Source organism: Opisthocomus hoazin, chromosome 5 (assembly GCF_030867145.1).
Source record: "Opisthocomus hoazin isolate bOpiHoa1 chromosome 5, bOpiHoa1.hap1, whole genome shotgun sequence".
In the NCBI taxonomy this organism is placed as follows: Eukaryota; Metazoa; Chordata; class Aves; order Opisthocomiformes; family Opisthocomidae; genus Opisthocomus; species Opisthocomus hoazin.
This window is the reverse complement of record NC_134418.1, coordinates 48,220,750-48,244,054: the sequence shown is the minus strand read 5'-3', so window position 1 is coordinate 48,244,054 and position 23,305 is coordinate 48,220,750. Positions and strand designations below refer to the sequence as shown.

The following is a 23,305-nucleotide window of genomic DNA, read 5'->3' as shown; positions in this document are numbered from 1 at the left end:
CTTCATCTGACCTGTTGTATTTGTCTTCCATCAATGCTGTTTTCAGAAGTTTTGGTTATGGAACTGACTGCCCAGAATGGTGCAGTGATGTGTCCCTTACTGTTTATCCAGGTTTGGCAGGAATTGAGATATCGCCTTCAAAGGAATGACGCTCTAACTCTTTCACTATATGTCTTCTAAGTGCTTGAAAACAGCTGTATGATTCTGAAGAAGTAAACTCTTGGTCACAAAAGATTCACCCCCACTCCCCTAGCCTATTTTTGTCTATCAGTAACATTTTCCTGTTATTTGTGATGCTTCATGTAGAGAGACTTTCTTCTGTATTCCGTATTCGTATGTGGATCAAACTTGCCATGACAGCTGTTTTTTTGTTTGGTTTGGTTCGGTGGATGGGCTTCCCCACCCCCTGATTTCACAGATAAATGAGTATTGTTCTCTAGTACCTAGATTCATGTAGTTTCCACTGTTTATACTGGGGCTTTGTATTTGTTCGGCAAGTAGGGTTTTACCCATTTTTGTTTCTATGTCTCTCTCAGGCTCACTCTTAAAATCAAGTTTCACTCAGTTGAGAGATTTATGGATTTCATTGTAGTGAAACTAAGTGGGGTTTTTGGGCTAATTCTTTGCTTCAGTTGCTATCTTTGAATAGAGTCGTGACTTCGTAGCTGCCAGGTGCTTGTGCATTGTAGATTTCTGGGAGACTTGTGCTAGGATACTCCAAGATTTAGATTTCTCATTACTACCGGCAGTCGTTTACCCACTCTTGTTTGAAATTGTTTGTGAAGTATAGTTGCAGAGTAGATTCCTTTCTAATAGCTGTATATTGTCTGCCTTATCACTCCAGGAATTGCCTGGGGATTTTGGGTTCCATTCTAGGCTTGGTCAACTCTTTTCTGTTGGCAGGTTCATTTATCTCATTAATTTCATATTTCTGTATTAGGGGCAATGCTTTACTTTCTCCTTCACTTTCTCCTTTTATTTTGTAAGGTCTTGAGGGCAGGGACTCTTGCAGTACAAAGCTGGTGTTTGGAGACTTCAGGCATTACCAAATTCTGACAAATGACATGAGGATTTTGCTAGCGTATAAAACAAAAACATTCCTGCCATTTTTCAAGCTGTTTGTAATGCTGCTGCTTTTTTTTCTTTGTTTTGATTGTTTGTTTTGTCCATAGGCCCTACTCTCAGTGCTGAGAGAAAGTCACCGCACAAGAACTGTTTTTAGAAAAGTTGGTGGATTTGTGTATGTCACCTCTTTACTCGTTGCTATGGAAAGATCTTTGTGCTCGCCGCCTAAGAATGGCTGGGAGAAAGTAAACCAGAATCAAGTGTTTGAACTGCTTCATACTGTGTTCTGCACATTGACAGCAGCAATGCGCTATGAGCCAGCCAACTCTCATTTCTTCAAAACAGAGATCCAGTATGAAAAACTAGCAGATGCTGTTCGATTACTTGGCTGCTTCTCAGACTTGAGAAAAATAAGTCCCTTGAATGTCTTCCCTTCAAATACACAACTATTTCAAAGACTTTTGGAGGATGACCTAATATCCCTGGATTCTGTGTCACCTACGCTAAGACACTGCAGCAAACTTTTTATTTACCTCTACAAGGTAGCGACAGATTCTTTTGACAGGTATGAAATTTCCTTCTCCACTCCCCCCCCCCCCCCCCGCCACGTTCACCAAAATAGTTTTCTGGGCATATGTTCATTGCAAGCTTATGTATTTCCATTTTAATCTATTTCTTTGTTTCCTCACTCCAGTGAGAGCAATATAATGTATCAACATCTGACCAAATATTGACTTAGCTTGCTGGTGTTCTCCAGGATATGCACCATTGGCTCTGATGTTGAATGTTTTTATCATGGCAGCAATTAAGACAGAGAAGTCAGTTTATGGTAATACTTCATGTGTTGAAGCAACCTGGTCATTTATGGGCAGACTCTCTCGTTGCTTTATCATACAGAACTACTAGATCTTTATGCTTTTATTGAGTCAAATGAAAAATTGATTGTTGAATATCACATCTTCAGTTCATTTTTCCTTTGATATGGGACTTTAAGTAATTAGATAATAACATGATGACTTTAGAATCATAGAATCGTTTAGATTGGAAGAGACTTTTAAGATGGTAGAGTTCAACCATAAACCTAACACTGCGCGAAGTCCACCACTAAACTGTCTCCCCAGGTGCCACTTCTACACATCTTTTAAATATCTCCAGGGACTCAACCACTTCCCTGGGAAGCCTGTTCCAATGCTTGACAGCCCTTTTGGCAAAGAAATTTTTCTGAATATCCAACCTAAACCTCCCCAGGTGCAACTTGAGGCCGTTTCCTCTTGTTCTGCCACTTGCTGCTTGAGAAAAGAGATTGACACCCACCTTGCTACAGCCTCCTTTCAGGCAGTTGTAGAGAGTGATAAGGTCTCCTCTGATGCTCCTTTCCTCTAAACACATCTAGACTAGACATCTTGTTTTAGATGGATTAGCATGTTTTTTTTGAAGTTCTAGCTAGTCTGTAGACGACTATTTTTTAAATTTAACTGGGAGACACTCCCAGAGTTACACAACTACACAATCTCTTATACCCAAGATTCGAAATGAGCAGTGAAGTCTTAAAGGTGATTTAAAATGACAGCAAAACTTACTGAAGCATGTATTGAAGATTGGCTTGTCTGAAAGTGATTGTCATCCATAATTTAAGGTACAAAAAAGTGGAACACAGACCTAAGCTTCATATCTGGGACCTTGGAGCTGCTGCATTCCAGCTACTTAATGCATCTGACCCTGTTTTTCTAAGACAGGCCACCTAGTTAGTCAAAGACAGGGTCTGATTTTCCAAGTGTTGAAGGTGTGGCTGTGTAGGTTGAGATATTCATAGAGCTGCCGATTGGTCAGGCTTTCTTAAACTAGGCGACTAGTAAAGTATAAACTTCATATTTTTGTTAATGAAAATTTTTCCTCCAAAGCAGCAAATCTTAATGCCTTTCTCTTATTTAAAAAACCAAAACAAAACCAGAAAAACAAAAGCCAAGTGCAGAAATCAATTACTTGATCTAATTTTAAAGTAGTATTAAGCCATTCAGATGGGAGGGGGGAAATGTGTATTAATGTGTTGCACATACTATAGAAGTTATAAAACTGGCTAACAGTAGAGTATGAGGAATTAATAGGGTAAGTAAATCCTACAGTGGTGTTGCATAAGCTACCTCATTAAGTTCTTTTTTCTGTTTTTTTTTTTTTTCTGTCATCTTCAGTGACTGCGTTCTCCCTTCTTTCTTAAATTTTCTTACCATCATTCTTTGTAAAGTTTACGTTGCTTTTATGTCTTAGCCGCTGTGGTTGTACTTAATTTGCTCAGGCTTTCCTTCCCCCTCTCAGTTTCTGCTGTTTAACATTGAAATATCTTCTGTTTTGCTAGCATGACCATGTCAATAAACCTCTGCAGAGTAATGAACAAGCACTACAGAGTCATGCCATAAAACAAGTGCATGCTTTGCATGTCCACGTGTTTACCTGGTGCGTGTCATTCAGTAGTGTCTTTTGTCATCCGTGTTGTTTCTGAAGAATGGATCCTAGTAATGATTTTGTTGGCGCTTTTGTAAAACTAACAAGTTTATAGCCTCTGGTTTCTTCTCTAACCTCTCTGTCCTACCCCTGTCTGTTTTGTCTGTAGTCGTGCAGAACAGCTCCCTCCTTGCCTGACAAATGAGACTTCTCTCCCCTCTCCCTGGGGTACACCAGCTTTGTCCAGGAAAAGGTACCGAACCTTTAAAGAGAAATTGATCTCTCTTCTGATTTCTCTCTCGCCTTTGTGTTTCTTAGTTCTTGGGATTTTTTTTCCTTTCAAGTTGCTATTTTTTTTTTTTTTCTGAGATGTGTATTTTCACTTGTGTGTTTGCTGCATAAAATAAATGTAAAGGTGAATCCAGATTTCGTAGTGAATCCTAGGTAGTGATGCTAATGTACAAGAATAGAGATGTCTCCAGACTCCTGAGGCACTTAAAGTAACGTTCCTGATTCAAAACCAAATAATACCTAGTATAAGAAATGGTCTAAGGGAGGTGTAAGTAAGACTCTCAGGAGCAGTTCAGAGAAGTTCAGACTATGCTAGTAGATCAATTAATACAGCAGGATTTCTTTTTTTCTTGACTAATTTTTCAGGAAACTGTACTTTTGGTAGGAAAGTGGATGCCTTGTTAAGGTGTTTGTTTGCACAGAATAAAAAATAAAGCATGAACCTGTCAGCAGTTGACTACCAAGTGATGTAATGCTAAATTAAAAGATTAGGAAAGAAAACACAAATGGTGCAATTCAGAAATCCTAGCACCCACTGTCCCCCTGCCCAATCTACTATCTTTTGTTATACCCCTTAGTGTCTGGTAGATATTTTTTTAAATTTTATTTTATTATTTTTGTTTTTTTATTGATTCAACAACAATGTGACTTACAGGCCTGTGCAAATGGTGAAAAGGAGGTTTTTCATGGAGCCCCCAGGGAAGGGAACAGCCATTCGTTATCTGAAGATGCAGCTTTGGCAAAGATTTGCTTTTGAAGGCTAAAAAGACATTTGAAAGACAGTGGGTTATCTGAGGTGCAGGTTCTATCTGTGGAAAATACGGTCATTTTTGCTTGGCATTTGGCTTAAAATATGCCATTAAATTTCATGTTTGGAATGTAAAATATTTTGCAAAGGGAAGCAACCAAAGCTGCTTTTGGAAACTGTTTTGAAAGGAAATGTTTGTACTTGAGCAGGTTAGTAAACAGAAGCCTTTTTCTGTCTTGCTGAGTGACATTACCCAGGTCATACCTGGCTATTCTGCAGGGTCTGGCTTGGACAAGGCCACCTTCCTGATAATCCAGAACCTCTTAGGTGGTGGTTGCCGTTGTTTTCCAACACTGAAGCGTTTAGGAGCAAGCATAGCAGTTGCAGTTCACAGAGAAAAACCTTAGCTGCCAAACTCCTTTCCCTCGCATTTACTCTGAAGAAACTTGAAAGAAAATAGCATTTTTTGGAGACTTTTTACAGCTTTGCCCCGGTATTAACCTCTAGCATTATTATAGTTTGCTGTTCCTGTACTACATCTTGCTGCTCAGGTTCACTGAATTACTCAAATGGACGGGTATGCGAAGGCTTGCAGCAGAACGCGTGCAACGCCTACCAAACAGGAGCTGATTCCAGGGTGGAATAAATAAAAGAGTGCCAGATTGGTGGTTGATGCAGCCTGGTAATTAAACTACAAATATTTGTATATATTAATAGATATGTTAGGATTCCTTTATTTGTTTTTTGTAGTACTGAAAGTGCAAGCAGTTATTTGAAAACGGTGTGGTATGAGGCAAGGTAAAGATTAGATAGTTTAAAGAGTCAGTATTGCTGTGGGGTGCTTTTGGCAATTCAGGCAACCACCCATGCAGTAATGCGGGTACTTGCTGGAATAAACGAATGTGTTTGACATGGATCTTCACAAACAAAAAAGGCCTTTGGGTGGTAACAAGTTGTGTAAGACTCAAAGCAAAAGTGGACAGACAGTATGATTGTGCAGGCCCTGGGTGACTTTTCAGATCCTTTCTGTAAAAATATGTTTTGAAGTGAAAAAATAGGGCTAGGCTTTTCAAGAAGTCTGTTTGAGCAGCTGTCTACTTTCTCATAGTTGTTCAGCATTGTGTTTGTCATTCCTAGTGAATTCAGTGCCAGTAGCTGGGATCTTCCTACTTTCGAAAATAAGCAACTTGGGTTTTTGTAGTCCAATATTATTTGATTTTCTCTCTTTTTAAATGTCAAGTACAGTCAGATTCTGTTGAAGTTGACTCTTCTGAGAGAAATGTTTGCTCTTCGCTTTCTTATTGTTTTCTGTCTCTTTTACTTGGCTTCCTCGGGATCTCCTTTGTTGCTGTGGCCTGGTTTTCTGCCTTTTGACTTGTAAGACAGGTGCCTGAGGGAGAGCCCTATGTTCTTTGGCTAAAAGAGCAAGCAGACACTGTGCACACAATTAATTCTTATGAACAAAAATAGTACAGTTCTGGTTTTGATGAACGCAGTCTAGAACAGTTCTGGATACAAAAATATGCTAATAGTCTCTCTCAGACATGTCTGCCACTTCTGAAAGCTATATTTCCCTGAGTAGTGGTGCCCTACGAGTGTTACCTTTTATGTATGCAGAGTAGGTAGGACTCCTCCAGCACACGCGTTGGGATGGCGGTACATAGGTGTCCTCACTATTACCTGGAATGCATTGTTCTTCCACCCCTCCTGTGAAATTTGAATCAAGAACTACATCTTTGCCAGTCATTTGATTGTTGTAATTTTTTTTAAGAGGATGCTTTGGGCCTGACAGGTGAAGTAGAGAATAGAATGTAACTTTGACTTTAAAATACTCATAGCCATTGTTTCTACAAAGTTTGAATGGTGATCACTCTTGGGGAATGATATGCAGAGGGTTTATTGACTATAAATCTTAGTTATTTATTTCCAAATAAAAATGGTGTTACAGTTCTCATCAAGAGTTCTACTTAGTTATACAATTGAAATTTGAATTTTTCTTCAGGTTTTTTTTTTTGTAAATTAGACATATCTGTATGTCATCTTCGGTACACTGCCTTTTTCCATTGTCCATTTCTGTCTTTCTTCTCCCTTAAAGGGATCAGATAAAGAATCTATAAACATGGCTAAATAAATTTATTGCAGGTTTTGTACTGACTCATAGACCTTTAACATTCAATGAATATTTTGGCAGGATTTTGTAGGATCGATTTTCTTTTCACTGCCTAGAGAAATATTTTTGAACTGGTTTTTTTCCTATTGTTTTGATAGAAGTACTCCGTATATGGAAAAACTATATATAGAAGATATTTTCAATTGATGTGAAAAATGTTCAATAATATATACTTTAAGGACATAACTTTTACTTAGATTGCTAGCAGAAAAGCAGATTGCCTAGTCCTGACTGTATCCTTTTTTCAGTTTGTATGTAATGTTGAAGTCCAGGCTGTTTGAGGCCAGGATCACGTGCTTGTTTGTGAATCATACTGAGCAATGGCTCGGGTTTTTATTAGGCTCTCACTGTACTACTGTGTTGTAATTTCACAGTTTACCTAATGAGGTGAATATGATACTGCAGATCAGGGGTAGAAGTAAAATTTGTGCTTAAAAGTGGACAGGAGCTTCATCTTCAGAAATGTCTTGGGGAGTGGAATTTCACTAGACTGAAGAGCATTCTTAAATACAAATGGATATTTAGTTTTTAAACTGTATCGTGTAAAACTTGCATTGAGACACTCAGTGAATGGCATTGGAAAGAAGTAACAGTTTTCTTCAGATGAAGAGCAGTGCGGTTAGGGATGCATGAGAAACAATTGCCCATGTTTCAATTAAGACAGAGAAAAGTCTGAGATAACATCTCTCTGTGATAGTATTATCAGTTGTTCTGCTGTTCTTAATTCCATTTAATTTTAAAAGATAGAGTGAAGCCTTCCTTTAACTGCCAGATGTTTTAATCAGTGAGTCTGCTAGAGAGAAGTTTAGGAAATTGATGGTTAGAGAGTTTGTGAAAACACTAGAGAATTTTATTTGAGCAGATTTTTTTCTTAGTGGTTGGTTATGATAGAATTGCCATACTGTTTCGTGTTTGCTATAAATATTAGCTGAATAAGGAAAGCATCAGTAATTTAATCTTTCTTCAAAAACTCTCTATTAATAAGTGCTCTTGGATTGTTCCAGATGTCCAGTTGTTATTGATCTGCCATGACCCTTTTCAGTAGGAACGCTTTTGTTGAAACTTTGTTCATCCAGCCCGTTTTCCAGCCAGAAGAAGATTGTGCTGTACTTTCTAGTGTCCTGTCTTAAGCTAAGTAATCCAGTGCCTCAGCTTTCCCCCACAAGTGACATTTCTTGCTGGAGAGTGTCAGTGTGTTCGAGATGCAACCTTCAAAGTGTTTAGTACAGAATTGTGCTTGCAGCCTTCCTCATCTCTCATCTATGTTCTGTTTTTCCCAGGAGAAAAGACTTGCTTGTTGGAAATGCCTAATGAATGAAACACAATGAGTCTCTGAGCGTTGTTTGTGTTAGGGTTAGGTAAATCCCCCATGAGTGAGAACAGGAGAGAGGAAATGCCTCTTTCAACTGATTTGATAGGAAGAGACCTTTTCTCTGCTGGATTCACATCTAGTAAAATGGCAGGCAATATTTGATCTTCAGGAAAGATTGTTACTTAGAGTTTGTTTTCTTTTCTCTTACAAATAAGTATATATGGTAAATACTGTGAGAATATGGGTGTGTTTGGGTGGTTTTGTGTGTGGGGTTTTTTTTTTTTTTTGTGGTGAGCATAAGCCTTTTGAGCTACCTTTTACTTCTGAAGTACCATCTTCAGAGCATATGTTCAGTAAGCTGCTTCTGCTGTTTGTGTTTTGAATCTTGTGCTGAAAGAAGAATGGCACAAAGCTGATACCTCCAAGAGTTTCAATGAGAAACACATCTACAGCTCTTGGCACAAATGATTGCTTCTAAGTCAGAGTGTCAAAGCCTCTTTTCCCTGGATTGGACTAAAACGGCTTAATGTAAAACTAAAGTGCTGTAGCAGTCATGGAAAGACTGAGAGCATACGGACTGCTGGAACGAGTGTGCACAGAGATCAACTTCCTGTTCCTGTGGCTAATTAGAGATTGCTGGAGTTTTGTGATAGCGCATTTTATAATCAGTTGTTAATGAAAAGCAAATGGGGAGAAACATATTGAAAGCTGAATTTGTCCCCCAAAACAGGAGCAGTGATAGCTTGCATGCTGCTGTTGCTGTGTGCTGCCACCACAACTAGAATGAAAAGGGAGAGGTGATAAAAGCAACCTTTAAGTTCTTCAAACTGCATAGCAGCTGGGGAAAAGACTTCTGAGTTCTAGCTTAGTCAAGAAATTGAGACCCTTCCCGGTTGTCTTTGGGTAAATATGTCCAACAGGTTTGAGAATAGGAGAGTGCTTGGTCTGTCTAACTGAGGGAAGAGAAGGAGAGGGGAGTAATATCCATAGCCTAGTTCAACTTTACAGCTGCTTGAAAAATGCAAAGCTCATAATAGATGGGTGTTGTAACTATGGGATGTTTTCTGTCCTGCAGGCATGCATATCATTCTGTTTCAACACCTGCTGTTTGCCCTCAGAAAAACATAGGTGATGTGAAACTCCAAACAGGACCCATATCCATACAAAGCTCCGATGCGGTCATTATCCACCCTGGTGCTGTGCTTTCTGTGCTGGATCTTCTGGCCTCTGTTGGATCAACTACACACCCAGAGGTAGGAAAAAAAATTCTGCTGTTTTAAGCTTTGAGAGTGACTGGGAAAAAGGATGGATATGGGAAACAGGAAAACAGATGATGTCCTTTCATTTTGTGCTGAGAAACTAATACACTTCACACACTGATTGTTTTCGATAACTGGTGATATGAAGGTCTGATAGAAATTGGTTTATTTCATAGGCTTTGTTTTGTTTGTCTCTCTCAAACTCCTGGCAACAATGTAAATTTAAAGAAATGTCTGAAATGGCCATCAGAGAAGTTGCCAGGCATTGTGATTAATTCATGTTTTCCCTGATGTATCGGGTGTTAACGTGTAGTACGAGGAGGACAAGGGATTGGACATTATAGCTCGGTGTATATGTGCTGTTTGAAATAACTGGAAATGTTCGAGTTCCAAAATTGTACTGCCTGCTTTGTACAATTCTCAAACCAAAACCTCTACTGGTGTTTTGTGTATAAAGGATTTGTTGGACATTTTCTGAAGTTGCTTAAGTATTTTTTGTTTGAGATGTCATACTGGAAGAACACTGTTTATTTAAAAAAAAAAAAAAAAGTTCCAAAAGCTTACAAGAATTACCAGACTTGATTCATTTTTCTGGTCGTCTACTGGTGATGACCGTGGCAACTTTTGTCTTCAGGGCGTTAATTTGGCAGTTGTGTTCCATATATCTTGAATTTTGCAGAGGTGATGATGATGGGGGAGCAGAATGAAGCCCCAAAATCCAAGGGGAAATGGTTAGCAACGCATGTAGACACACAATTCTATGGGGCCAAATGGAATCCACCCAAGGGTACCGAGGGAGCTGGTGGAAGCGTTCACCAAGCCACTTCCCGTCGTTTGTCAGCAGTGCTGGCTGACCAGGCAGGTCCCAGTTGACTGGACATTAGCACATATGATGCCCGTGTACAAGAAAGGAGGATCCAGCGACCTACAGCCTATCAGTCTGACCTCAGTGCCAGGGAAGGGTATGGAGAAGATCATCTCGAGTACCATCACATGACACATACAGGAGAACCAGGTGATCAGGCCCAGTCTGTAGGGGCAGGTCCTGCATGACTCATCTGATCATCTCCTATGACAAGGTGACCTGCTTAGTGGACAAGGGAGAGGCTGTGGATGTTTTTTAGCTGGACTTTACTAAAGCCTTTGACACAGTTTCCCACAGCATTGTTCTGCAGAAACTGGCTGCCTATGGCTTGGACAGGTATGTTCTCTGTTGGGTAAAAAACTGACTGGATGGCCGAGCCCACAGAGTTGTGGTGGATGGAGATAAATCCAGTTGATGGCCAGTCACAAGTGGTGTTCTCCAGGGCTCAGTATTCGGGCCAGTTCGGTTTAATATCTTTATCAGTGATCTGGACGAGGGGATCAAGGGCACCCTCAGTATGTTTGCAGATGACACCAAGTTGGGCGGGAGTATCGATCTGCTTCAGGGTAGGAAGGCTGTACAGAGGGGTCTGGACAGGCTGGATTGATGGACTGAGGCCAACTGTATGAGATTCAACAAGGCCAAGTGCCAGGTCCTGCGCTTCAGTCACAACAACCCCATGCAACGCTACAGGCTTGGGGAAGAGTGGCTGGAAAGCTGCCTGGCGGAAAAGGATCTTGGGGTGTTGGTTGACAGCCAGCTGAATGGGAGACAGCAGTGTGCCCAGGTGGCCAAGAAGGCCAGCAGCATCCTGGCTTGTATCAGGAATAATGTGGCCAGCAGGAGTAGGGAAGTGATCATGCCCCTGTACTCGGCACTGGTGAGGCCACACCTCGAGTATTGTGTTCAGTTTTGGGCCCCTCACTGCATGAAAAACGTTGAGGTGCTGGAGTGTATCCAGAGAAGGGCAATGAAGCTGGTGAAGGGTCTAGAGAGCAAGTCTGATGAGGAGCAGCTGAGGGAACTGGGGTGGTTTAGTCTGGAGAAGAGGAAGCTGAGGGAAGACCGTATCGATCTCTACAACTACCTGAAACGAGGTTGTAGCAAGGTGGTTGTCGGTCTCTTCTCCCAAGTAACAAGTGATAGGATGAGAGGAAATGGCCTCAGGTTGTGCCAGGAGCGGTTTAGATTGAATATTTGGAAAAATTTCTTCACCAAAAGGGTTATCAAGCATTGGGTTAGGCTGCTCAGGGAAGTGGTGGAGTCACCATCCATGGACGTATTTAAGACGCGTAGATGTGGCACTTGGTGACATGGTTTAGTGGTGGTCTTGGCAGTGTTAGGTTAATGATTGGGCTCAATGATCTTAAGAGTGTTTTCCAACCTAAATGATTCTATGATTCTGTGTTAAGTTACTAGGAACAGCTTAGCAGTCACAAAAATAATAGTTCTTAGTGCACTCTAAGCACGTAGAACTTCTAAACTGACTCACTTCTGCTGGTGAAAAGGAGAGCTTTCATGTGCTTTTCATCCCTACCTGAAATGTTTTTCTTTACAATGGTCATGGTAATCCCTCATATAATTTATCTTTTTTCATAAAGAAGTGGAAGTGTCTCTTCCCACGCATGCACAGATATTTCAGTATAGGACATTTTGTGTATTTATTGCTAATGGTAGTTTCTTTTTCGTTGTTATGCACAAGGGCTTTCTTTTATTTGTGTTGTCAAGTTGTGTGCTTTTCTTTTTTGTCAGCATGCGCTGGATCTCCAGCTGGCGGTGGCCAATATCCTGCAATCTCTAGTGCACACAGAGAGAAACCAGCAAGTCATGTGTGAAGCTGGGCTCCATGCACGACTTCTACAAAGATGCAGTGCTGCTCTGGCTGATGAGGACCACTCGCTGCATCCACCACTCCAAAGGATGTTTGAAAGGCTGGCGTCCCAGGCACTGCAGCCGATGGTGTTGAGGTCAGAAAGATAGCACTGAAGTCCAGTTGAGCTGAGCCCTGCTGTTTGCGCTGTTGCTGACTGACTGTAAATGGTGGAGATAAGTGTAGAGCATAAGTGACCTTGTGTGTTAGTGATCACATAGGATCCCATTTTATTTTGCATCGAATAGACTGTTCTGCTTTTGTTAATCAGCATGTAACCCTGGAGACGCTAGGAACTGGTGGACAGGGGAAGAGGGAGAAGTGTGGAGCAGGGATATCTGTTTGGTGTTTTTCAGAGATTATACTGAAGTTAAATGCTTGCTTACTTCCTGCAAATCTTGAGAGGCTATCAAAAATGCTGTTCCTGGCTAGGTCCTCAGGAAGAGGAAACATGATGGTTTTAAAAGTAACACTGCCATAGAAGAGGATGAATTCCTAGAGTTTTCTGTGCTATGTTAAATACCTCAGACTGGAAAAGCTTCAGGCCAGCAGTTTTATTTAGCATTTTATTTTGTGTGAAGGAAATTCAGGAATGTGATACAAGAGGTGTCTCGAAAAATCTGGGCATGCATAGCTTTAATAAGTTGATCTTTCTGCATGTTAGTGCAAGTAGGTTTGTACATCTGTGCTGGTACTAGAAAAGCAAGCTTGAAAAGTTTATAAGCATATTTTGAACCATTTGTTAAATACCCACGCAGCTGTGTGATGCTTTGGATTGCTTGCTGGGGAGACCTTCTTGCGGCCTTTCAATATAAAAAGGGAGTTTATGAGAGCAAAGGAGACAGACTTTTTACTAGGGTCTGTAGTGACAGGGCCAGGGACAAGGGTTTTAAACTGAAAGAGGGTAGATCTTACTTGCACGTAAGGAAGACGTCTTTTTACAATGAGGGCAGCGAGACACTGGAAGAGGTTACCTAGAGAAGCTGTAGATGTCCCATCATTGGAAGTGTTCAAGGTCAGGTTGGATGGGGCTTTGAGCAACCCAATACAGTGAAAGATGTCCCAGCCTACAGCAGAGTGGTTGGACTAGATGATCTTTGAAAGTTCCTTCCAACCCAAACCATTCTGTGATTTGGTGATCTCAGCTAAAATAAGGAACTTCATTGTATTATCTCCTATGGATGGACGGCTGACCTTGCAGCCAGGACAGCTAGTTGGTTCATTTCATTGACACGTAGCCATGTCAGAAATGATTTTGCAAGGAGCATGCTTGCTGATAGTTGCATCGCAGGGACTTAAGCTTCCCTTACCATAGATACTGATAGCCTAGGTAGCGGTAGATACGGATAATATGGTTGTCTATAGATACAGATGTTGATAGATGTGAAATGATCCCCCACCCAAATAGGGCACATGGATAAAACAAAGCTGAGGTCAGTTACTCACTTCAACCTGTGGTCTACCTTTCCAGATGGATTCAGTTTGCTGAATGTACATCAGTGAGCATCTGGATGGTCTCTTACAGGATGCAGCAGCCTTCTGCCCAGTCTTTGGAATTAAGAGAAGGGAATTGGGAGTTTTATCAAAATTGTTTCATTGTCAACTTTTGACAGCATATGTTCAAAACTTAAGTAGTTTCAAATGATCAAATGTGTTTGTTGTGATTATGCATTAGTTTATTTTCTCAGTTAAAAGTTATGTTTATTACAAATAATTACCATCTTTTAAAAAATTTGTGCCATTCTAGGCAAATACACAAAATTATTTGTAAATTTTTTATTTTCTTTCATAGGGAATTTTTGCGCTTGGGAAATCCTTTGAATTGCGGAGCTTGGGACAAAAAGCTGTTGAAACAGTACCGAGTGCACAAACCCAGCTCGCTAAGTTTTGAACCGGAAATGAGAAGTAGGTGCTGAATTGCTAGAAATTTGCGTAAAGAATGCTTCACTGTCATCTCCCAATTGCATATTTATCTAAAATTTGTAGATAAGCAGCTGGAAAAACCTGACTTCACCCTTGATGTGTATGAATGTGAAATCGTCAAAATGGTTTGATTGGAAAAAGTTTAGAACAGAGGGAACATAGTACTTGATATTTAATATATATCCAGTGACGTAATTATAATTGTTTATTTTATGAACAGTAACAACTAAATATAATAGTAATTTGCTTTTAAGTCTTGAGTAGGTCCTGAGTTTGTAGTTGTTTAACAGTAAATGGAAAATATTTTTCTCAAGATACTTTCATGTGCACATCACATGTCATTAAATCTATGTATTGTGTCTCATGGGTTCAGGAAGGTGTCAGATAAAACAGCTGATATTCCTGTACTTAAGCGTAATTCCATTTATTTCAGCTTGATTCCATAACCTGTCTTGTCATTGACATCACTAGTAATGAGAAAGAACTAAAAAGAAAAAGCAGCACAATTTACCTAATCTGGCAGAAGCTCAGTCTAATAATCATATCTCTTCTGAAGATGTAGAATTTGGAGTCGGAGCACCCACTCTTAATTATTTAAATGTCCCTTTTTAACCATTCATTAATTTTTCATGGTCAATATTTAAAGTGGTCTTACTCATTGCTCACTTTTTCAATGTTTGCTTTCCTAGTATATTAAAATTGAAATCTTTAGTAGAGTGTGTTAAGCATGTGTTGAATTATGAGCACATAGTAACTTAAAAATTGTCAAGAAAAAGGACAGTCTTAAATTAGCTTTAAAAAACAAAAAAGAAGGGGGGGGCTGGGGAGAGGACACCACAACAACTCAGTTTCAGTCCTGGTGTTAACGCTGAGGGAAGGTATTCACAATGTGTTTTGGTAGATTATTCACTAGATATTCCTAGATTATAGATACGCAGATGCACACGTATGCAGTGGATGTTTTCATTATTCCTTTGTGTGGTATCCTGTCATGGAAGTTCATCCATCTGATAGAATACTTTGTAAAGCAATTACACATCAGCTCTGATTATCACACTGGAAAGTTACATCTGTTTTCCAGCCCTTTAATGAACCACTCTGATAAACTGCACTGAACGTCTGTAACCGACAGATTTCTCCAACCAATCCAAACCTCTCTTCATGGTCTCTTTGCCATTATTGTCTGTGAGTTGTAGAGCTGGGAATAGCTGTTCATGGAGTACAGGAGAATCTCAGTAAATGGTAATACAAATAAATTATTGATAACTTTCCAGAGCACATAATATTTATTTCTAAATCTCAGTCATCATACAGCCAGTTGTAACACATAGTTAAATATATTTCAGTTGAAATGTTTGAATTATTTAAAAAGAACTAGAAAGTATCCTGCGTAGTAATGAATTACAAGCATCAAATAAATAAATAAAATCACTGAATTCATGTTATGTCATCAAGTTTGGTACATTTAAAACGGGGAGAGAAGGAGAGATTTAACTTATCTCTTGACCAGAGTTTAGTTTATTTGTTTATTTTTAAGAGGGTATTATCATGGGGGAAATTAAACAATGAAAATTGTGAAAATGTGAGGCTGAAAAGTTTTTAACCTAGGAAAGAGAAGGCAAGGCTAGTTTCCTGAATGCTGTGAGTTACCTTGTTAAATTTCCTAATCTAAGGTTACTGAGCCTTTCTGCTTTTTGAGAGCTCTGAGACTTTTAGCTCAGAGTTACTGCATTTGAAAAACATGAAACAGAGTTTTACCTGTCTGTTAAGTCAGGTAGCAGGAATGTGACTGAAACGGAGGCTCTGCAAAAGGGACACTTTCCCAAGATGGCCTCTTGGCTCAATTTTTTGGCTTTACCACAGGCTCTCTGTAGTACCTTGAGCAAGATGCTTGTCTCTGCCTGACTTGAACGTTTTTGTGATGGCAGTGCTTCCCAGCTCATAGTCTGCTGAGAGGCTGAACTAGTCAATGTTGATTGGCAATTCAGCTATTGCATTGGAAGTAGCACTTGAAAAGTCCAAATAAATAGCATGAATGTGCCTTCTTTTTGCAATGCTGTGTTGTTTCTTGGCTTCTGCTGTAGATAGCATGGTTACCTCAATGGAAGGTCTGGGTTCTGACAGCGTCTTCAGTTTGCATGAAGACAGCCACTATCGGATAAGCAAGAGCCTGCTCAAGCCAGCAGAAGGGAGCACAGTACCCCTGACGAGAGTGAAGTGTTTGGTCTCCATGACAACTCCACATGATATCAGGCTTCATGGATCATCAGTTACACCGGCATTCATTGAGTTTGACACGTCTCTTGAAGGGTTCGGGTAAGGTCCTACAGTGCTCCCAAATAACATGGGGCACAGTGCAACGTTTTCTTTCTTCTTTCAGAGGAATACTTGTAATTTGTAATGGACTGTTTGCAAACTAAAACCAAGTGAATTCTTTAAAGAAAAGAAAGGAATACTTCAAGCCGCATAAATTTCTATGCTGTCATTCATTAATGTCTTGAGAGCAAATGATTGCTTGCCATGTGTGAAAGTAGATGTAGGTATGTATCTAAACATTGATAGATCTCAGTTTGGGATTTCACATGCCTTTTAAGATGAAGGAATGCCAACATACCCTTGCAGAAACTCATTAGATGCTAGGATTTGTGTGTGACATTTGGATGGCCCAAATGCTCTGAAATCTACTTAAAATTGCTGAAGAACTTGGAAATGCGGAAGTGGGCAAATCAAAAATACAAGTAAAGCAGAGAACGCAGTTATGTTGAGTCCAAATAACCAGAAAAAAAAATATTAACTGGATGTGTAGCCTGAATATAATGCTTAATATAATGCTTTTTTTCCTTTAGCACCCAGTATCGCCTTCACTTACTGTTTTTAGCTCTCTAATTAAGAACCTGCTGATGGGGCACTTTATGCGGATTGTGTAATATGATTTAACTTGACTGTTCAGAAGACGAAAACATGACACCATTCTCAGCATCTGTTTAAGGAAAATGTTTTGTCTTGTTGGTTATAAAAATGGAATAGAAAAACCTCAAAACACTCATTTTGTTCTGTCCTAAGGGGTAAATATCTGAAAAATTGCTATAAAAATTCAGACCAATAGTATAAGGGAGAGGCATTCCTTAACTGCCTGCAGACTGGTCCATAGGTGGAGGCTTGCAAATAGGCTGAGAGCCAGTATCTCAGAGAAGGCAGTGTTGTGAGGTACATACAAGTCAGACAATTGTGAATGGCAACTCAAATGCTAAGTAATTGATCAGAATTTCCCAGAAGCTTGGTTAAAAGCTTTTAAAACCTTGACTAGAAGCTCTATTAAAAGTTTTTTAGTGATATGAACCACCAAAAATGACAACTGCTGTGAAGCCCAAAGGAGTGGGACAGTTTCTTATGTGAGATGAGTAGCTCCTCAATGTGTTTTTTGGTATCTTTTGTAAAAGAATTGTGAGAAGAGGTAGAAAAGATCTGTTGTCCACAACTGTACCACAGTTTCATAAAACCAGAAACAGCTCCACCTGAGAGAATTGTTCACCTTGTCATTTTCTTTCCAGACCTAATATTTATACTACTGTGTTTCTTAAATCTGTTTCTGGTCTGATGTGGCCTTTGACAGAGCCACTTACATCTTAGTGCACTTGTTCTGGTTTATGTGGGATGAGTGGTGTGAGAGCAGAGTCCAGCCTGGATATTTGGGAGCTCTGCTGCTCTACATTCCTTTCAGCTTTGCAAAGCAAGGATGCAGTGCCTGTTTTGCATCTAGCCTTCATATCCACTGTAGTCAGAGACAGATTTCTTTGAAACCAAGTGCTCAAAGCTTTGTTCTACATCCTTCATAGGAGAAAAGAGAATGTTTTGGCCCCAGGAAGAACTTGAAATAGGCTAGCAAAATGAATTGTCAGTGTGGTTGCTCCAGGAGGTTTGTAGGTGCTGGTAATATGTCCAGAAGTAATACATGTAGTGCAGCTGTGACATCTTGTGATTTCAGCAAGTCATCTAAGAAAGCTGCTATAATAAATATAAAAAAAAAAAATCTAAAAACTTTTTGGTCTGTTTTCAAGTGCCCGGGTGTTTCATGAATTCAACAGTTCGTGGACCCTTGCAAGTTATCTCCTTAGAGAGAACATGCTTGTAACACCATTGACCATGGAGGATTTACCCAGAGAAGAACATTTTGAAGAGGGAGGAGGAAGTATATAATGAGAATTGTAATCAAAAGGAAGATGATAGTGACCAGAACCATGGACTGCTGTTGCTTTCAAGATGGATGGTCGAGTTAACTCATAGCTTGCTTGAGAACAAAGTAACTCCTAGTTCTATCAGGCAACTCAGCTACATTATACTTAAACTAGCCTGCTTAAGTGTAAATGTCAACAAAATGATGATTCTTCAGCAAGTGGAAGAGCCATCATTTTGCCTTCAGTAGGACAGTCTATACAAACTGGAAGCTGAACTCCTGTGGGGATCCACTCCACCTTGTGTAGGCTGGTCACTGAAACCATCTGGGCTCTTAAAATCTTTTGGTACCTAAGGGAAGTACTCCTTTATCTGTTTGCATTGTGTCCACAGCATCGGTGGCTCTAGCAAGGACCCAATGTCACTAATTTGGTGAAATACAATATTACTGTGAGACCATACGTACTTGAAATAGGAACACCATAATACGCAATTATCAGATCCTCTGAATGTTTAGCTAATCCAGTCTCTTTGAGTGTCCAAAACATCTCAAAGCCTGAAGAGAGTTATAGTTGCCCACAAGGGAGCATCTTACGCTATGGAGCCACGTGAGCAGAAGTGTCTATGCCTTAGCACCAAAAACATGTGCTGCCAAAGCTCTTCGCAACTGGAGATAATTTAGCCTCACAAGGAGAAATCATAAGAATTCGTTTCTACTTTTCATGAATACCTACAGTCAAGGAGAGTGATGGTGTGCTTATGGTATATTTTCCTAGGCTATGTTTTGTTTGTATTGTACTCTGGTTATGTTGAGTTTCGTAAACTCTAGTGTGTTACTGGTCTTCTGTTTAACAGCTGCCTGTTCTTGCCGAGTTTGGCTCCCCATAATGCACCTACAAATAATGCTGTTACAACAGGACTTATTGATGGTGCAGTTGTGAGTGGAATTGGAACTGGTAAGTACTTGAGTATGACTGTTAGCAGTGTTTTGTATCTGATCTTTAGTTCTCTTGAATTTCTTTGCTAGCCATGATGTGATAGTATGGAGCTGGATGTTGTACACTCATAATTGAGAACTTCTTAAGTATTTTTGTGTGTGTTCCTGTTGCTTTTTTTCCCCCAAGTCAAAGAAAAGCCATATAAAATACAAATGTGTGACTGCTTTAAAATACAAGGCTGTCAGCAGAAGATTAAATTGTAATCAAAAGAAGCATATGAATGATGAGCCTGGATACATCAAGTACAAGTTGAGGTAGTAGTGTGAAGAGCGTAGGAAACAGGGAATGAATTGTAGTGTTGTACTTTTGGCTTTGTTCTGCTGAATTTTTGACTGAACTTATTACAGGTGTAGTTACACACATCATTACAAAAATCTAAATTGTTTGCTATCCCTTGTTCACTGTAGGCAGTTCACCCTACAGGAATCTGGTGTGCTGCAGGGCTAATTGAACATGGTCACTTAGTAAAAAAAGGTGTTAAGTCTAAAAACTAAGATGGAGGTTTACTGCAGCAAGATGGAATTAGTGTTAGACAGTATTTGAAGTCTGTGAGCTCTTTGTTGTTTTGTGGGAGCACTCTAGGAGATGAAACGGAGTCAGGTGTATGTGGTGGAGAGATCTTCAACAAAGGCTTCTTCAACGAGTCACACCTATGGAAGAAGCATCTTATCACGACAGTAACAGTTTCTAAGGGCCTCATCCGTTTCTACTTTTTCATCTGGGGGACTGAAACTGGGTTGTTCTGAACAAGCACAGCTTGATTTTTGTTTTTAGGATAGGAGGGAATAGTGTGCAATTCTTGCTTTACTTTGTTTTGAGAGAAACCCCTCTGAGCTAGCTTTACGTAGCTTTTCCTCTAAGCTTGAGTCAAATGAAAGAACTGACATTGAACTCCATTGAAGGAAAAGTCTGAGAAAGCACAGCTGATATCAACAGAGCTAATATGAAAAAAGGAACAGGAACAAATAGGTATCCTAAGTACTAGCTGCTGCAACTATGTAATGGGCTTTCATTTTTGTTTTTAGGTGAAAGATTTTTCCCACCACCATCGGGTTTCAGCTACTCAACTTGGTTTTGTATTGAACATTTCAGTACGCCTCCTAATAACCATCCTGTGAGACTTCTTACTGTAGTGCGCCGTGCAAACTCCTCGGAGCAACATTATATATGCCTTGCCATTGTCCTCTCAGCAAAAGACCGGTCATTGATTGTTTCAACTAAAGAAGAATTGCTTCAAAATTATGGTAAGACCTGTATTGTGTAATCAGCTAATCCAGACAGCATTATGGGGATGTGACAGTTGTGTGTGATGGAACTTTTAATTGCAGCTTCACCAGCCTCTTATGGGTTTTGATAGTAGAAAAATGCAAAATGTAAACATTCATGTAGAAGATTTGATGTCTACATATAAAGAAAATTTTTTGCCAAAACTACAAGGAGTATAGATTTGAAGAAGGGTTTACATCATTGTTTTTGGAGGGTTTTTGCCTTTTTGTTGTATTGTTCATTTTAGACATAATCTCTGGAGGTGCAAATGTTAACTGTCTTTGCTTTGAGGAAGCTTGGAAATAGTAAACTAGCGGATTGTGAAGGCTTTTTCAGTCTGGATAGTCCCAATGCTGAGGGGCTGTTTGAAGGTGATCAGTCCTTCACTTCACATTTCAATGCTGTGATCAGTTTTCAGAAAGAGTTTGTAGCTTCATTCAGTATCTGTGATCAAAGGTGGAATTACAGGAAGTGCAGTGCAGATGTAAGTGAAGCTGGTGAGGCCAGTGAATTTGCTAGAGAGCTGTCGGCACGGTCAGGGGCTTCAGGCTTAGCCATCTCCTGTCTCCTGCCTTGTCCTCCATCAGAGCCTCCAAAAATGGTCAGTTTGGACAAGCCGTTTATGCATCATGCCTGTGGAGGAGCTGAGAAGAGCTGGGCAGCTTTCTGCATATGTTTCAGGCTTAACTCTTTACCAGACCAACACTCTGGGTTACAAGTGGTTATCAAAAATCTGTTCCTGCTTCTGTTTTTTCCTTTTGAGTACCAGGCACTAATAAAGAATTTATACAATTGTTGTTATTTAAAAAAAAAAAAAAATCAAACAGTGAAGCAGACTGCATAGAATTTTCCTTATTTTCATGATAAGCAGACATTTGCATTATTAATCACAGTAATTTCTCTTAGTAGAAGTCAGGTTCAAAACCTAAAACTTGACAGCTGAAGACCCATAGTGTAAGGGAGGAACTAAACCTCTTAAATTACAATGAGACTGACAGTCTTTTCTTTCTCAGAAGACCAAATTCTTCGTAAGAGAGAATTAAATAACTTTATATTAATTGCTTTAGCCTGCACTGGAGCTATAGATTGATTGTTTTATTTAGTAGGCTTCTGTTATCTATTCTTTAAGAGAGTTTGGATTTGAAAAGATTTTGTCAGAGAAGATCTGAAGGTCTCTGACTACAAAGACTGTTTTTTAATTGAACAAGATACTTCACTATACTGGAGTGCCACCCTGTTGTGGCTAAGTCATAGCTGGTGGTGTACCGTCAAGTGCTGAGCAAGGGGGGTAAGTACTTGAATGACTGAGGTGGCAGGCCTGGCAGTGCAGGGACTGGAAGTGCTGACGGTCTATTGTAAGAATAAATTAGGTGGTTTAAGGATCCTTCTTGTGAGCGAGAATTGTGCTCAGAGGTGTTTGGCTAAGAAAAAGAATTTGAGATAAGTTTTGTATCTAAAAGTTAGTTCCCAGTACACTGCTTTCATAATTTTCCTTGTGCTGTTTCTAAAGAAATGAGTGTTCTCCCTGTGCAGATGCCTATTGAGGTAAGAGGATTAGCGGTTTCTTTTCCTTCAATAGGAACAAATGAAGAGAGATCTGAAAAGCACCTGTATTCTCTTTTGAAGCGTTGCCTGGTGGAGAATTTTTGAGCTTTGTCTTTGGGGAGGAGGGGCAGGGCTTTCATATAGAGTGTAGGTCGTTCTGCTATGTGATGGAGAAGCTAATGCACTTGCAAACTGATCACACCCTCTAGAATGAAGTCAAAGGATGCCTTTTAGAGAAATTAAAAAATTGTGTGCTGAGAACTAAAGTGTATTTTAACATTCAGGAGAAGAGAATTCAGCACCAGTTAGTGAAGACAGACCTGGGAAATGCTTGAAGAGTATGGGTGGGTGAATGGAGGATGGGTGGTCAGCAGCTTGTGTTTTGCAGCCCCTACGGAGAGGCTTGAAATGGGTTCTTCTGGCCGTGTTTCTGCAAGGCAGGTGTCGGTCTCCAGCTCCTCTCACTGTTGGTGCAAGGGTGGCCAATGGAGCCACAGGTGCAGCTCACCTCAGCCCACAGCAGCTGGTGCTCAGATCAGGTCAGCAGCCTTATGACCCAGGATCTGCTGCTGGTGTGTTGTAGGGAAGGCAAGGGCAAATCGCTGCAGTTACAGTACTGAAATGGAATGGAATGGATGGGACATCGTGAAGTCTTTGTTTAGTCTTGGGCAGCAATGTCTCAGCCCTGAGCTACCCCTTCAGTTAGCAGCGCTTCACAAAATTAGTTTTCCTTAGAACTGCAAAAAGGTAAGAAGAGAAACCATATGCTGAGGCTTGAGTTACGAGTACCCCTGGTTTGTGCTTGATGGCGTGTCTTGCTAGCCAGATATTGTATTTGCAGCTTTTATTAAGGAAAGATGTCTCGGGCTTTCAACCTCATCTTTAACTTCGCTTACACTTTGTAATTTAGCATGATTCTGACACAAACACTTTGAAAGGCAGTCATTTTACTTGTGTCTTCCTTTGTGCGTGACCTAATGGTTTGAGCAAGGTGGTGGCGAGCTTATACTGGGTGTCTGTGGCCAGGTGCTGAGGGGACAAGGCAGGGCTTCTGTAGGAAGAAGCCAGGGCTGTCCGATGCCAGACATGGCTAGTTCCAGCCATCTCTGCAGCAGACCCCCTGCAGGACACAGCAGAGCCGAGCAGCCAGGCTGGTGAGGCCTCTGTGAAAACACCTCTAAGGGAGAGGGAAACGCTGCATAGAGTGAGGAGTAAGGGGGAAAAAAAGGTGAGAGGAAGCACCCTGAGGACACCAAGGTGAGAGCCAAAGGAGGAGGGGGTGCTCCAGGCACCGGAGCAGAGATCAGCTGCAGCTCCTGGAGAGGACCGCACTGGAACAGGCAGTGGGGCCTGTGAAGGAGACCACGGTGGAGCAGGGATA

General features: G+C 40.4%; 1 protein-coding gene across 5 annotated transcripts in view; it reads left to right on the top strand.

Moving 5' to 3' along the window:
* Positions 1–23,305, top strand: part of WDFY3 (WD repeat and FYVE domain containing 3) — a 211,650-nt gene that overhangs the window by 107,274 nt on the left and 81,071 nt on the right. For 4 of the 5 annotated variants that reach the window (XM_075421129.1, XM_075421126.1, XM_075421127.1 and 1 more), the window contains 8 exons: positions 1,173–1,630; positions 3,674–3,757; positions 9,101–9,278; positions 11,902–12,116; positions 13,812–13,924; positions 16,027–16,258; positions 18,971–19,071; positions 20,139–20,357. In XM_075421129.1, the coding sequence (XP_075277244.1) occupies positions 1,173–1,630; positions 3,674–3,757; positions 9,101–9,278; positions 11,902–12,116; positions 13,812–13,924; positions 16,027–16,258; positions 18,971–19,071; positions 20,139–20,357 (1,600 nt within the window). The remainder of the gene's footprint in view (positions 1–1,172; positions 1,631–3,673; positions 3,758–9,100; positions 9,279–11,901; positions 12,117–13,811; positions 13,925–16,026; positions 16,259–18,970; positions 19,072–20,138; positions 20,358–23,305) is intronic. The other variant, XM_075421128.1, reaches the window with a different exon arrangement.